This window comes from Melopsittacus undulatus, chromosome 4 (assembly GCF_012275295.1).
Source record: "Melopsittacus undulatus isolate bMelUnd1 chromosome 4, bMelUnd1.mat.Z, whole genome shotgun sequence".
Lineage (NCBI taxonomy): Eukaryota > Metazoa > Chordata > Aves > Psittaciformes > Psittaculidae > Melopsittacus > Melopsittacus undulatus.
This window is the reverse complement of record NC_047530.1, coordinates 11,081,739-11,097,741: the sequence shown is the minus strand read 5'-3', so window position 1 is coordinate 11,097,741 and position 16,003 is coordinate 11,081,739. Positions and strand designations below refer to the sequence as shown.

At 42.6% G+C, this 16,003-nt stretch overlaps 1 protein-coding gene and 1 non-coding gene across 3 annotated transcripts; both read right to left on the bottom strand.

The window, feature by feature from the left end:
- Positions 1 to 121: 121 nt before the first annotated feature.
- On the bottom strand, positions 122 to 15,423 carry LOC101874921 (pre-mRNA-processing factor 39). Of its 2 annotated transcripts, none has more exons than XM_034061773.1 (14): positions 15,324 to 15,423; positions 12,904 to 13,270; positions 12,501 to 12,626; positions 11,742 to 11,860; positions 10,792 to 10,959; positions 9,913 to 10,078; positions 9,163 to 9,270; positions 6,871 to 7,035; positions 6,428 to 6,554; positions 6,069 to 6,337; positions 5,275 to 5,459; positions 3,848 to 3,922; positions 2,678 to 2,798; positions 122 to 914 (listed from the first exon to the last, which is right to left on the bottom strand). In XM_034061773.1, exons 2-14 carry the CDS (start codon positions 13,234 to 13,236, stop codon positions 864 to 866), a joined length of 2,013 nt encoding a protein of 670 aa, XP_033917664.1. In that variant the 5' UTR covers positions 13,237 to 13,270; positions 15,324 to 15,423; the 3' UTR covers positions 122 to 863. The 2 variants fall into 2 exon arrangements, with proteins under 2 accessions (XP_033917664.1, XP_033917666.1); XM_034061775.1 differs by lacking the exon at positions 15,324 to 15,423 and adding an exon at positions 11,988 to 12,322 and having other exon boundaries at positions 12,904 to 13,242.
- Positions 5,907 to 5,993, bottom strand: LOC115945908 (small nucleolar RNA SNORD127). Its single transcript, XR_004080095.1, has one exon. It is a non-coding gene; the product is annotated as a small nucleolar RNA SNORD127 (small nucleolar RNA).
- Positions 15,424 to 16,003: the final 580 nt, after the last annotated feature.

The following is a 16,003-nucleotide window of genomic DNA, read 5'->3' as shown; positions in this document are numbered from 1 at the left end:
TTAACCTAAATAAGAAGGAAACATTTATATCCCAGGCATTTGTTTGAACAGGAGAGAGGTGGAACTGAGACTGCAGAGTTCTTACTCCTGGCTTGCAGTAGGCAATCTAAGAAAGCTCAGAGGACTACCGAATTCCTTGCTTTTATTATAAAAATGGGAATGATCACTTTGATCAAAATGAAAAAAAGTTTGCTCACACTGTGTACATGAAAAACTCTAAATATAAAAATCATCCCAAACACAGTTTGTGCTTTTTAAAAAAGAATGCAACATCATTTTGCACTGCATTTTACTTGTTGACCCCCCCTGGAATAGAAAATACGTACCACAGCTTGCAAAGGCTGCCAGTGTCATCGGAGTTTCAATCAACACCACAAAGAAAGCAGTCTGTGTTGGTTCATGGGCACAGAGAAGATGTCGTGATAGAAGCAGGTCATGACATAGGGCTGGAGAGCAGAGCAGGAGAGAAGTGCTGTGCACCAGAGCTGCTGCATCCTGTGGCAGCTGGCGTGGCACAAGGGCCCTGGGGGAAACCCAACCAAAGCAAAACCCCTACAGCTTTACTGGTTAAATCCACAGCATCATCCCGAGACCAAAAAAAATTCTTCACATACCTCCATAAATTAGTGCAGGGAATTAAAAAAACAAACCAAATGCATTTATGGTAGAGTTGTACAGAGATACCATTTATCGGTTACCAGCACACAGATCTTGCTTCACACATACCCTGGGAACACCAGCTCACTTCACATGCAGAAGACCAAAAAGCAGGTATTACAATAGTTCTTTCACATCCCTAATTTAGAAAAATATAATTTCTTTGTATTCCATCTTTGTTGAAACTGCAGCACTCACTCTCCGGATCAAGTTGTATGATAGTACTGTCCGTAATTCCACGCATTCTGGTAATTGTACTGGAAAAAAAAAAAAAACAACAGGATAGTGTAAGTCAGAGTGCCCACGGTCCACGCAGAATCCCCCCTGAACGGCTAGCTGCCATTCCAGAAAGGAATGTTATTGCAGTGGCCAACATGGTCACCATGTCACAGCCACCATAGCGAGGTCTCTGCACCAAGGTCCTGCATGCAGCTGCTGCTTCAGGCTGGCGTGGAAGGCAGAAGGAACACCCAGGGGTGCTCCCCTGCAGCACAAACCCCATCAACTCCCAACTGCCCCAACCCCCTGCTGCAAGGCATCTTTGTGAAACAGGGTGCAGACACAAGGCCAGACTTGTAGCATGGAGGGAGTACTACTGTCCCTCACGGTTTTAGTCACTTAAAGAGTCAAATGATGAGTCTTCCAGTACAGGAGATGTCAGGGGCTCCCTCTTGTTCCTCAGATATCCCCCTTGGTACCTGCTCTGCAGCTCCCTGTCATTTCCCTGTCAACAAGACTTCATAAAAGGGAGGGAAAAAGATGGAGCAGGTGGCAAGGGAAGCAGGAACAGCCTGTGTTCTAGCTCCATGTCCCCCATCACACCATGCCCCTCACAGTGCCCCACCACTCCCTCACATTAAACCCAGTTGTCTGCAGCCAGCAGAGACTGTCACCAAGATGTTCCCATGGCTACATTGCCATGAGCTGTGCCCAGGCAGCGCAGCCTTCTGGGGACAGCATGAATAGCCTCTGCTATTCTCAAGCAGACTAAAATGCTCAGCAAGCAGACAGTGATGGAGTTACTGTCTCAACCACAGGACGCAGACCATCAGCACTATCAGCCTACCACTCCCACCATTCTGAGCTTGGAAACTTGCAGCATTTTTCTGAGCCCAATGCTGGGCAGAGTCTTCCCATGCTGAGGGGGTGAGGCACCTTTCACTGCCTGACTTGGAAAGAACATTCAACCTTGACACAGGCAATTTTAAATCACGGTTACACAATGGGTGGGTCACGTCCCACCTGCAAATACTGTTCTCACTGGCTTGGCAGGGTCCTTACAGCCTGAACAACAATTTTCATTAAAATGCTTGAGGAAAAGCTTCAGCTGGGCTCTCAGTTACTCATAACTCAAAAGAATTAACATTACAAGCCTGCATTGCTCTCATCCCAGCTGAGAGGGCACCAGCAGCACCCACCTTTACCCTGCACATAAAAGCAAGGCTCTACAGCCTGCCCCTTGGACAAAACCACACTACCAATCTAGAAGGAAGCAGGGCACACGCTGGAGGTTGCTGCTGCAGCAGCAAGAGGAGGAAATCAAGGTGTGGTATTACCAATTCCCTCTTTAAGCCCCTACAAAACTGAATGTCATGCAACAGCAGACCCACAGGCCAAGCTGTTGAACAGACTGATTCTGTATGGACACCGTACCAGTGCACCAGAACCCATACCGAGACGTTATGGGAACTAATAGTTAGAGAAGTTAACTACCAAAACACACAGTAAACTGGAATCCCAAAGCAAGTTTCCTGGGCAAAGCTTTTTGCCCTCAGCCAGCAACATCCCTAACAGCTGTAATGCACCCATTCATGCAAAGACCTGGCACCAAGCTGCTCCTCCTGCTGCTCAAGGAGAAATACCTTACACTTGTGTAACAGGCTACAGGGGAATCAACAAAAACAGAAGCTAAGTTTCTACTCCAAGCTTCTGACAATGGGCCACAGAGCACAGGGAAAAGCACAACATGTGTGCATACAGAACATGCACGCAGAGCACAGCACCCAAAGCGTGCACCCACCTGGTACCAGGCATTGTAGTTGTATGCTGCCTGATTCACTTGCATGTCTCCATCCATCATCTGTGCCGATGAAAATGTTGGGTCATCTGTTAGCATTTTCTTTTCATCTGGCTCCTCTGACCTGTGAAGTTAATACACACTTGTAAGTGGCTGAGTCACCGACATAGGAGTCACGGACAGTGCTGAGACGATCAATGTGATCAAGTGATTGCCAAAGTTTATTCGGATACAGTGCTCCTTTTATACCCTTACACTCTTAGGTTTCTTATGTAACAGCCTTGGATACTGAGCTTTGATTGGTTAATCTAGAGGTTACTACTGTTTACAAAGCCAAACTAATATTTATAACATGTCATAATTGTGGTTAATTATCCTGTTCTAGAAAGTACAGTGGAAAACTACAACTTTGGGGAGATCAATCTCTGCACGTCCTTGGTGAAAAGTTACAGAGATATAACAAGATGACTGGTCTTGGTTATGCCTGCCAAAAATACAAAGGATCATAGGTCTTCTTAATGGAATTCTTACTGGAAAATTACAGAGACATAACAAGGTTTAGGGTATCAGGATCGCTCACCATGTGGCCTAAGTTCTTTAAGAACCCCACAGCTGAGCTTCTGGGTGAGAAATGTTGTAATGGATGAAGTTAAGCAGTATTTTCAGATGTGGTGCCCTGTCCAAACAGGGAAGCAGAATTTGATTTAGAGAAAGACAGTAGTGTATTGTGCTTCAGAACAATAGTCTGGGTTTTTAACTGTTCTGGTGAATCCAATGGGACAGCAGAAGCATGTTTCTGCTTAGAGTTATTTTTCCCAGTATTGTTTAGCTTTCCTGAGAAACAATTCAGAAAGTTACTTTCCAATAAATCCATCTCCAAACATTGAAGCCAACAGTACAGTCCTATTTAGTGTATTTTTAAGCGATTAAAAAAACACAGTGGTTTTGTTCTAGCAAGCAGTAGCTTTAAAGCTAAAAAAAAAATAAAAAGTGTGTATATACATATCATAGACTAAAGAAAAATACAGTTTCCAAGACTGTTAACTGAACTATTTTTCAGTTGTTTCCAAAGTGCTTTGTACCAGCTACAGCTCAGTGTAGTCTATGTCCCAGCTACCCTGGACTGCATCAGCTATCGATCCAGCTTACAACCCAGGTGAGCAGGCTGCCTACCCGTTCTCCGCTCTCCTTTTCAAAGAATCCTGCTCCTTGAGAAGGGCCTGATGTTCATCATAAGCATCCAGAAGCCTGATGAGGCAAAAAGGAACAGAGCTTTGCTCACCATTTTCATGTAAACATTTAAATAATTTTTAAACACCTACTTGAAGCTGTAAAAATGCAAGACAATTCTAAACCAAACTGAATCATAAACAATTCTTTATCAGTGATTCACCATAGAGATGGGAAAGCCAAAACCTTAATTTGACTCCCCAGTGCATAGTGAAGTATTTTCTGTTAGCTCAGGAATCCCCAACTTGCTTGGCTTTTATCACACTTCATGTGGTTTTTATAAAGTTCCCCTTTATAATGAAGTTTTCTTAAACTTATTTGTGATACAGCTGCTCGTTCCAGCACCTGCATTCCCTCAGGTGCATGTTGATGCCATCCACAGCAGCACCGAGACTTAGCAATCAACATTTCTTTAAATACTGGAAATTCACATTAAATAAAATTATTACAATTCCAAAGCAGCACCAGTAGCCTTTTGCCAAACAACATGGGAAGAATGTATATTCTGTGCAGCACAAGAGTGCTAGCTAAAATTCCTACTAATAGCAAAGTATCATTTCCCAAAATAGGAAACACAATTTCATCTGCTGAAGACCAGTTTATGAAAACTGCTGTTTCTGTTAGCATTGCTCTTGGTGGAAACAGTTTTTTTTGTGTTTATTCTGTGCTCTGCTATTTTTTGGGAACTGAAAACTTCATTTTGTTTGGTCTATCCAGGATCCCAGTCTGGCAGCGCTTGGCTGCCATGCCAGTTAGAATGGTCAAAGTCAGCAGGAACTACGGATAGATATTGTTAAAAGCATGCAAAGCAGAAAAACTAACTTGTGGTTAGCTCTTCCAAGTTATTCAGCAGCAATGTGTAAAAAAAAATCAAGAGCTTGTTTTGCAATAGAGAATTAAGAAGAAAAAAGTGTATCTAGTATTTAATTTAAAAGTTGCAGTTCTAATACCTGATCCCCCACATAAGCACATAGCAGTGTTAGTACTTCTGAACACAGAACAATCACATCAATGTGGTTTTGGAAACCTCAAGCAGCAGCTCACAGGGTGTAGAACATCAAATCACACCCTTGTCATAAAATATGTTCCCTTGGAAGAGCACCCTCCTCTAAGACTTAGCAAAACCACAGTAAGAAATTACAGGCATTATAATATCCCAGGGTTAAAAAAAAAAAAAAGAGATAATTTTCTGAAAAGGGATTCCAATCCAAAAACAGGAATTTGGTTTTGAAAAGCAGCTATCCCTCAACAATGGGCTGACAGCACACAGGAACCACCTAATGGACGCCACTGACCCAACCCGCCCCTACCCCCTCCACAAGTGCTCTTTGGGTGACCCTAATTCAGCTGTTGCACAGATCGCATCTTACTTCTTTACATCAGAACCAAAATCTTCAAGGAATTCCACTTTTCGCTGAGAAAATGTAATCCTCATTTTTATAGACAAGGCGCCATTGACAGCTTTATCAAAGCAGCTCAAGATGTTCTCTTCGTTCTGCTTGAGATCGCCACTGTACTCCATTTCAAGCAAGTTGAGGTACAGCTTTGTATTTTCCTGTGCAAAACATGTAGTAGAAGTTGCAGAGCTGTCAGATTTGGTATTTGACACTGTAGCTACATCTACCAGATGCAGAGTGGAATGTTTAAACACAAATACATGCTAGAGTAGTCAACTAGTTTTTCTTTTTCCATTGGTCATCTTTGACCTGGTTCTTTTCACAAACAGAAATGACACTTCAAAGACATGTTTCACAAACAGTGTGACACTACAAAGACAGATGTCACACTTTGTTAAAAGTAAGCTAATAGTATTCAGAGTGCCAAATGTTTCTGTGGTTACACAAAACAGTCTGCAAGTACTGCCTACACGATCCATTCAGTTCACCTTAAGATGTGAACATGCCTATATTTGAGATTGTGGAAAGGAAAACTGAAAGTATGAAGCACACAATGCTTTTGATTAAAAAAACCTGCAAACTTCCAGATCTGCAAGCTGCAAGTATGGCAACATCAGGTTAGAGGGACTGTTGTCTCCATGTAGTAAGGGAACACCACATCCAGGTACAAACTCCTGTCATCACTGTTGCCATGGTTCAGAAAGAGAGGAAAATACCAGGATCTATTTTTTGGGGTTTTTTTAAAACAGCAAAGAGGAAACACATACTTTGTCAACTTCTATGGCTTCTGACAGCACTTTTCTTGCCTTTGGAAGATTTTTCTGTACTTTGAAGAGGTGTCGAGCTAATTTGATGGCATAAAATGATGATTCACTAACTGATTTGGCATTTCTAACAGCTTCTTCAAGCAGGTGTTCAGCATCTTCCATGTTTCCATGTCTGCGTTCTAAGCTCACTCTTCGCAAGCGAATCATTGCTAGTCCTAGAATACACTCTTCAAAGGTTTTCAAGATTCTTCTTGCTTCATCGATGTTGCCTAAAACACCAGTGAAGATGCTTTAAGATATGAAACATCCACAACCTCAAAAACAGAATCCCTCCCAGGAAAAATGACTGCTGCTCTCACCTTGCTGTTCCTCAAAAGCAGCCCACAGCATATGAACCATTGGTTTCTTAGGAAGATGTATAGTGCAAGCCCTGCTGTAGACATGCCTCACGCCTTCAATACTATGATTCTCCATGTATTTGGCATACTATAGTTGAAAACAGAGCAGAGATTGGAAAATTTAAAGCTTATAGTTGTCTTAAAAACATGACAGAACGATAAAATTCTTTTGTTTAAACCCATTCAGCACCTTTATGGAACCACTAGACTAGTTTCTGTAAGGAAGGACGTAGAGAGGCAACGAAGTTGGCATATGCAGCAGTCAAATCTGGTTGCAAGCAGACCATCTCCTAATGCAACAGATATAGTTATATATGAACAACATTCCACAAGAGTACAAAAGGTTAGTCACTAGATCAATGTATGCAATTGGCAGGAGATGGGTGGTAAACCCCTTTCCTTACCTTAATCCAGAAGTCCTCATAGAGGGCACATGAAATAACACATCTTTCAAAGAGGACCACAACTCTCTCATGAGTGCCATTTTCTATCTCAAATTCTAAGTACTCTTTCCAGTTTTTCAGCTGAATTTTCTCCAGAGGTTTTACATGAAAGTAAGGCCTCTTTATCTGCAAGAGTCACAGCATGGCAACTTGTGACTAATAAGCACACCATCAAGTTGTGTTAAAAATAAACAAACAGCCACAATACCATTCAAGTAATTTTGCCATTTAAATAAACGGGACATCATTATCTATTCACACAAGTCTGCTGGGGTTACAAAAGTACTGATCAAGATATTCTGCCAACAGTTATACTCTATGCTTGTAGCTTGGTTTTTCTAGGAAGATTTTTGAATGCAAGTGTGAACAGAATTCAGAACACAGTTCAGTCCTTGCAAATCTGTGGTGACAACAATCACTATTGGTCACATACACACATACATACAACTGAAGTACTTACTGTTGTACTAGTACATAGCCTACAAATTAAATGCAAAATTTCGTTGAGAAACATGACAAAGAGAAGACAGAGCATTGAACTGAACTTCACATTAATTATGTATATGAAACTGGTTATTCCAAGATTGTGCATTTTCTGATGCCCACAAGAGGAGCTGGGTGGGACAGAGTTCAGCATAGCAAAGCAAAACGCTGCTTTGAAATAACCACAGCAAAGCATCCTTCCAGAGATCTTGTGCTTTTTCTCTTCTTCACCTTTAATTTTACCTGATCATTTTTCTCCTGTACTGCAGTATCTCTGACACAAATAAATGGGAATGAATAAAGAACTTAAGGTAATCAAGGAGTAACATTCAGTTTTTCAAGGCAAACTGAAATTTAATGTCAATCACCCCCACCACACTCCTCACTGAGCTCTGTAACAGAGCAGGCAGATTCACAGGCACACTGTTCCCACTAAAATAACAGTAAAACTGGTCTAAGCAGCCTCCATCACTTATGCAATATTCTGTTGCTTAATAGTCTCCTTTCTGACCATTACAAAGACTTCTTTAACTTTATATCTTAAACTCCTCCTGGATCCAACACACTGGTATCTGAAGAGCAGATACACTCTCTTGATAGAGAACGTATTGATTCTGGCCAGGAGAAGAGAGGACACCCTCTTCCTGGCATATTTTCTGCAACACATCCACAGTTTCATCATCCTTTCATATGTCAATCATCTGTAGCTACAGTTTCTCTTAGTCAAGAACACCTTACTCATGTAACCATTTTCCACACATCTGCATACTGAGCCTTGCATACTCTAGGGACACACTGCTGCCTCTAGAGACAGGTACCGGTACAGCTGCAACCCTGTGACACAAAGGGCCATAACAGCCCTTCAGGCTGCTGTGGGACAGGAAGGGAAAACTGCCAGCACCCCAACCGAGGCATGCCTTGTCCTCTTCTACAGTACTGCTACTGGTCACGTATCATGTTTTCAAATTTACATCAGACACTGTTGAGATCTGGCTGGACAGAGTGTTTAGACACTTAAGCCTATGTCATGCTTTGTTAGAAAAGCTGGACCTGATGATCCTTGAGGTCCCTTCCATGACACCTGTGGCTTACAAGGCATCTGTACAATGTACTCTTTAAAATGAAAGTGAACTTAAAACAAGAACCATATTATGCAACATGGTATTTGCTAGGAAGAAAAAAAATTAAACAGACTGAGAAGTAAAAACTCAGGTTGATTTTCAAAAGTAACCAAACTTCTTTCTACATGGAAACAAATCTGCATGTAAAGTGATCAAACAATTAATTACTGTTAACACATTACACACAGGAGCTGCACATTATGATTGCTGATTTTGGAAAACCAAACCGATTTCAGGTTTAAGACTGCAATGTTAAAATAGAAAACCACACAAACTTCCTTCTCCTTTCAGGACAGGCTTACCTTTTCAATGAGAACCATCTTCTTGCCCTTAATCTGCATCACCCCAGATGCATAAGGCAGGCCTCAGTCAAAACGAGTTTTTCATGCACGTATAAAGGCCACTTACTAATCACCACATCACCCTGCCTCTCTCCAAATACCACTTAAAGATTTTTAAGCCATCATGTGACAGGGCTGACCTCACAAGTTACCTTTTCACAAGAAAAATGGCAGAGAAGCGAAACCTGATCTTTGTTCAAAGCCCACAAGAGTTTAAATTGTGTGACCTGTCACTCAAAATTCCTAGCTCCTAGGCCTCTGTTCAGAGCCCTTGTGCACACTGCCTTACACAGGAAAAACAAACTTACCGCTTCTTCAAACGTCCACCTCTTACTGACTTCATGTTCATTGTGGTTAAACATTTCTTGATGAATCTCAATGATCCTGTGCCTCATGTTTTCTATCTCAGTGATCAGCTAAAACATAATTTTTAAAAAGATAACTCAGGTAGACACCATATCACCTTTGTAAATGCATTTTATGATGGCAGTAATATACAGAAATTAAAACTATCACAGATGCATTACACTATACCCTGAAGAGCTAGGGGATAGGATGGGACACTGCCCCCAGCACAGCCCTGCTGAACAGGGTTTCTATCTGAAGTTTTGCTCCTATGCCACAAATGACTGAAATCAGAGATTAATTTGGATTCCAGTCAAACTTAGCATCAGTATGCATTTATTTTCAGTCAGCAATTCCTTTGGATAGTCAAGTTTTCATATGCCCATGAAGGCTCTGACCTGCAAAGAACATTGCTGATGAGGAGCTTTCTTAGGCCACAGTTTCTCATCTCTTAATCTAGAACAATTAATTAACTCCTAAAGTTTTGCACATCACTTATTTCACTTCTAAATTACATTTCTGTAATGCATATGAAAACACTGGAAAGGTGCATCCTGTAGACAGTAGTAGTTATTACACAAGCCAAAGAGCAGTGATAAGCAGAACTATGGAAACAACTCAGCTACAGAAATGCTAAACTGTCTGCAAACGAACTTGTCTTTCAGGCACAGAGTAAGGAACACAACACTAATGAACACCCCCTGCACCTGTACCTTGGCAGGGTCAGTTATGTCTTCAGCACCAGAGGGCAGGTCATCATCAGGCTGTGCATCCTCCCCGCTGTGGCCGTTCACAGATGCTAATTCTCTGCGAAGCTGAACAAACTGCTCAGTAGTCAGAAAGTCTCGAGGCAAGTTGTTCTGTATGTGTTCTTTAAACCTAAGAACAGTTAGAAAAAAGTTAAGTTTCATGCTGCAACATTCTGCTTAACCAGAGCACAATAAGTCCCAGTGGGATTCTGCATTACTTTATCAATCTAGAGCCACACCAAGAATGCAACTTCTGACAACACATACACACAAAATGGAACTTCTACCACCTATCAGACTTCAAAATTCAAAGACAAATGGAAGGATGATGAACTGCAGTGATAAAGACAAATCACTTGCCATGTAAAACTGATGGCTAAGGACAATCCAGAGAGATACTTCCAAATACAAAGGATCTGTAACAACTATGGGAAAGACTAGTGCGTAATGTAACTAAGGTTTCTCATTTCCTCTTAACCAGTCCATTAATAATGCAGAATTCCCATCTAAAACTTAACTAAGTTATTTCTCTCTTGTCCATTAGTTTCATGAGAGCACTGCCTAAGGAATTACAGTTCAAAACTGCTCATTCTGATTTTTCAAACACACCTTCTGCTCTTCCTTGCAATTCCAAAGCCTTCCTTTATTCCACAGCAGAATTGGTGAATTTATCTAAAACCTCATTCCTACAATATGGATGAGTTACTTTGAAGCACTTAAATAGGTACATAAACTTAAGTAGCTATTTCAAGTTCCTGTTCCAAGTGAGCATTTCCAGGTTTACAGAAGTAATTAGTGTGTACTTAAGCAATGCACAGCATTAAATCTTTGTTTTCTCTTTACCTCTGGAAGTGATGACTGTACAGCTGCGTTGGAATTCCAAGGATGCGGTCATAGATGGATGTAACTTCCCTTAGGTTTCCCTGTTCATTTTCCCAGTTTATATACATTTCCCACAGTCTGTCAGAACGGAAATCTGTCCCAGCAGCTAAGACTGCATGTTCATAGGCACTGAAAAACAAAATAATTTTATAGTTGTTTCTAGATGCAGTGACAGCACAAGGAAGAAAACTTCAGGCTCTTACTTAAACATTATGAGCAGCATCCTCTTTTACTTGCAACCACACTTATATTTGTAACTTAAATTCTTCGAAGTATTTTCTAGACATCTGTAGCAAGATCTCTACAAAGTTTGCACTCACTGTTTTTTAACTCCAGCACTACCACAACAGAACAAATAAAGGCAACACAAAAAAGCTACTTGCAGGAATGCAAGACATTAGAGAAATACACAGCCGTTACCACTTTTGTCTTGTAAAGATTCTAAAGCCCCTACTTGGGAAGTTTAACACACAAAACTCATACATCAATCATGTTGTTAGAAGCTTCAATTAAAGCTCAAAAAAGGTTTGGGATCAAACTTCAGTTCATCTTAGTCTAATGAAGACCACTGCCAGCAACAGGTGAGGTCAGACACATTCTAGCCATACTTTGAAAACCTCCAAGAAACTGAACTGCAAAAAATTCTACAGAGATCCTGCTCCAGTTCCCCACAGAATACTGCAAAAAGCATTTCATGACTAGTCTGAAACTCTCAAGTCACAACTTCTGACCCTGGTACCACATTGTACTGTCCACTCATTGTTAGGGAATATGGCTCCATCATCTCCTAGAAGTCCTTACCGTAACTTCAGTAACTAGCTTGCCCCTCATCTTAAACATATTAATCTGATTATACTGCTACATAACGTACATACAGGCTTCCTGTATCACTTAGTCTGCGTTCAACTTACCCTCGAATTGTACTGTTTGTTTCAGGATCAGCAGGGTCCAAGGTCTCTTTTAAGAAGTTTATATAATGTATCCAAAGGTCAACACTAAGAGGAATTGCCTGAAGCCCTCTGCGATAAACCTATGAAGAGAACGTGAACTGTACTTCAAATACGTAATGGTGTCCTAATAGAGAGGCAACACTGTGTTATCCGGTGAACCTTAGAAATACTAATTACTGGAATTTTGTTTAAATAATCTACCATTACCATTTGGGTGGAGGTTGGATAGAACATTGCCATGTTCTGATCTCCACGTGCAGAGTCTTGATCTTCAAAGCGCAGCGGTCCCTGCATTCTGACCAGGTTGTGTGGGCAGGCTTTGGGGTACAGACCATAGGGCACAGACCCATTAGAGCATCATTGACAGCGTCTGACCAAAAATGCAATAAGATGCAGCAATTGTGACCAGCAAACCAACTCTATTGTTTTGAAAATGAATAATAAATGTAAGTGACAGAAAAGCCCTGCCCTACTTGTTAAGCTGCAGTGTAATACAGAGGCTTGCACTGCAAAGCTTGACAAACTGTAGAGGTTTAACGCACCTGCCAACAAAGAGAGAAAACATTAGCTACAAATGCCACAGATGTGACAAGTGCAAACAAAATCCCTACAAACCTGACCACAGATGGCAGGTACTGGCAGCCAAATGACTTGCAGTAGGTTAGTCATTGTTTGGCTAACAGGACCAATGGCAATAGCTGCACCCAGCTACCTACATACCTCATCAGACTGCTTAACGTTGTCATGTCGCTTCTCAAGGTCTGCATACTTTTTCCAATATCCATAGCAATATGGATAATGTGTGAAAAACCTGTCAAATGCTTTCCTGGCAGCTGGTAAGTGGTTCTGCAAGAAATACACAATAAAAGCAATGAATCCTTTCCTTTAAAAACCCTTCATGTTATTTTGAAAACAATTACTACTTTTCTTAAGACATTTTCTTAAAATCGATAGCATTTATTGTGCGATCTCTGCTGACAACGCTGACAAGGGCAACTTCTTCAAACAGTACCCATGAAAGTCTGATGTACAGTTCTAAACGGGTCACTGGGACATCCGTGACTCGTTTGGATTTTCTTTGTTTATTTCTCGAAGGCTAAGGAGAATAGGGTGTCGTACTAACCTCCTGCTCTACGTACTGTAGTAGATATACCCATCCTGTGAAATCCTGGGGATTGTCCTCCACTACTTTCCAGAACTTGTCAAAATCTGGAGGAAAGCCAGCCTCAATATCTGTTGTCTGTAAACTTTCGATATCTGGAATTTCACTCTCCTGCATGTTCTCTGCATTCAGGTCAGGGGAACTATCAGGTGATTGTTCCATCTCAGTGACACCTATAATTTCTGTACTGAAGTCCATCTGCTGTTCTTCTGTTGCTGTTTCGGCGCTATTGTCTGTGTTCTCGTTGCTTACAATCGGCTTCTCCTCCTCTGTATTTTCTGTGTTGTTCTCCATAGCTGACGCTATTGCTGTTTTGTAGTATCTGATCCTGTAGAAACAAAAAGATTCAGTATTCCTGCAGCAAAGATTCAAGTAGAACTTGGGCTTGAATTATCACCTATGAGTCTCTCAAGTGCTTCAGGTGTTCATGTATTTCACCACAAAACCACAGCAATTGGATCTGCTTCCCACATGAGCCTTATTCACAAATAAGATAATTTACAATTAATAGCAATCCTACATTTTAACATGTGCACATACAAATCATTGTGGGTTTTCTAAAAACCTGTCACAGGTTGCTATGGAGGTATAAAAGTGAACCAACACAGCTTTCCTATGCAAGCTGAACAGTTTATTCCATATAAAGAATTACATTCACATTTATTCAATTACCCTACTTAATACAAATGAATCATTTCTTTGCAAAAGAAATGTATGTTTAACTGATCCCTCAAAGCCAAACTAAACCAGATTACGTGGTAACTCTGCAAAGAAAAGAATTCTTGTCCTCACTCAGTCCATACGTAAGATGTCTAGGTAAGCTAACCAGCAGAGGGCCACACACACCGTTCAGGCTAGCCCCTGACACTAGTCACACCCACGCAAGACTCATCAGATGCTTACAGCTCTAAATTTTTGAGGAAAACGCAATTGTTTTTAAATATGCAACAATGCACAACCTAAAATTATTCTGGTATTTGACAGACGTTTTCTCCCTCTAGCCAATGCAGATGTATTCCAGGTTAAAAACCTAACCCCCAAATCCATGCTGTCTTCACATTAGGGGGAGAGTAAAAGAAAGAGGGAGGATGGTACTAAACTACCTCTGCACATGAGGCTTCAAATAAAATGTTAAAGTCTGTTTAGCAGTTTGCTTCCAACTCTAGGTGTTCTAAACCATCCTTGGAAACCAAGACATCCCCCAAACTCACTAAGGGTTACAGCTGCCGTGAGCAACTGGTTCCTGGAACTAGACAGATGCCCCTGTTCCAGGGAGCTGTAAAGGCAGCAGGCACAAAGCCAACACACGTCAAACACAGACAACCACGAAGCAGAGTAACTCAATTCCAGGAGTTTTTACATCACTCAGGCTAAATAACTAAATAAGTATAACAGATAACCACATACCCTAATTTTAAATCATTTATGCCAACATAGATTATTTAGCCTGTTTCAATCAAGCGTTTATTCTTTGCAATACTGGCATTTATAAATATGAATTAACAGAAAAACATCCCGGAAAGCTCACAAACTGGCAACCACAAGGAGTTTCCGGGCTCAGCTCACCCCTCTGCCCAGACCAGTGTCACAGCACTGATAAGGAGCCACCTGGAACCTGCAGAGGCTGCGCTGCACCGGCACTGCTGGCCCGCACCTTTCTGCCCAGCCACTAACGCTTCGGTGGCCAAAATCATAGTCATAGAATCATAGAACAGTTTGGGTTGGAAGGGACCTTAAAGCTCATGCAGTTTTAATCCTCTGCCAGAGGCAGGGACACGTTCCACTAGAGCAGGTTGCTGCAGGCCCCGTTCAACCTGGCCTTGAACACTGCCAGGGATGGGGCACCCACAGCTTCTCTGGGCAGCCTGTGCCAGTGTCTCACCAACCTCACACGGAAAACAGAAAAAAATAAATAAAAAGAAGGTAAAGAATAAAGAAATACAATGACAGTGTAACAAACCGTGAAGCACGTAAAGGCTTTGAGCTGGTCTAATGTTTGTCCAGAGATCTCGTGGTTGTTACGACACATAAAAATTACACAGGTTTCCTCAACCACAACATTCGTTCCGTTAAGCGCTAGCTGTGGGCAGGTTTACTCCGAGTGCTCCGCAGCCGCTGGGCTGGGCAACGGCTGAGGCGGCAGCGGGTGCCGCACGCTCGGCGCAGCCCTGCTCCAGGCACGCACCTCCCGCCCGCCCGCTAGTGGCTTCGGCCCAGCCCAGGCCCCCGACGCCCAACTCAGCCTCCCGTCGGGTTGGGCCGAAGCACGACCCACCCAAGCCGAAGGCGGGGACCCGGCCTACCCCTTCCCTTCCCCATTGCAAGCCTGGCACTCCCAGCAGGTGACCCATTCCGGATTCCCGGATACCCGTTACCGGTACCTGCCACAAAACCAGCAACCGCCAGGCCGCCGCACGCTTGCCGCCGCTGGGCCTCAGGAAGAGCGCACTGCGCCTGCTCCGCGCATGCGCCCACGCTCCCCCTCCCGCTTCCCAAATGGCGCCGATCCCCGTTCTCCCGTTCCCGCCTTCCCCCCCCCCCCCCCCCCTCCCAGGGAAAGCGGCGGCCTCGGAGCGCTACAGAAATAAATTCCTTTATTTGCTTCAGGTTCCCGTGTAAAACGCGACAGTAACGGAGGTGGGGGACGGGGCGGGTACCGAGGCCTCCGCTTTACCAGTGCTTCCGGGGGAAAGGGAAAAGGCGCTTTTTCCTCACAGCGAGCCCGTGCTTCCTTGCGAGCTGCTGGAGCCGTGTGTTCCGTACCGATGAGCATGCACAGCCAGCAAGCAACGTTACAGTACCGTACCAGCAGGCACAGCACGCGAATACCACACAACTGCAGAGGGGAGTTATAAAAATACACGTTCTTCATAACTGCCACACCAAACCCTGCTGTGCTATTTTAACTTTCTCCAGGATTTTCTTCCACTTACCAATGTAAAGCTCGGTGCTAAAACCAAGTCAAAACATGTCAGATGTATTTATTCATTAACCATCTATTACTAGACCTAGGGTGCTGTGCTGGCCTGTAGAGAAACACGCAGGAGAGCAGGGGTGACTT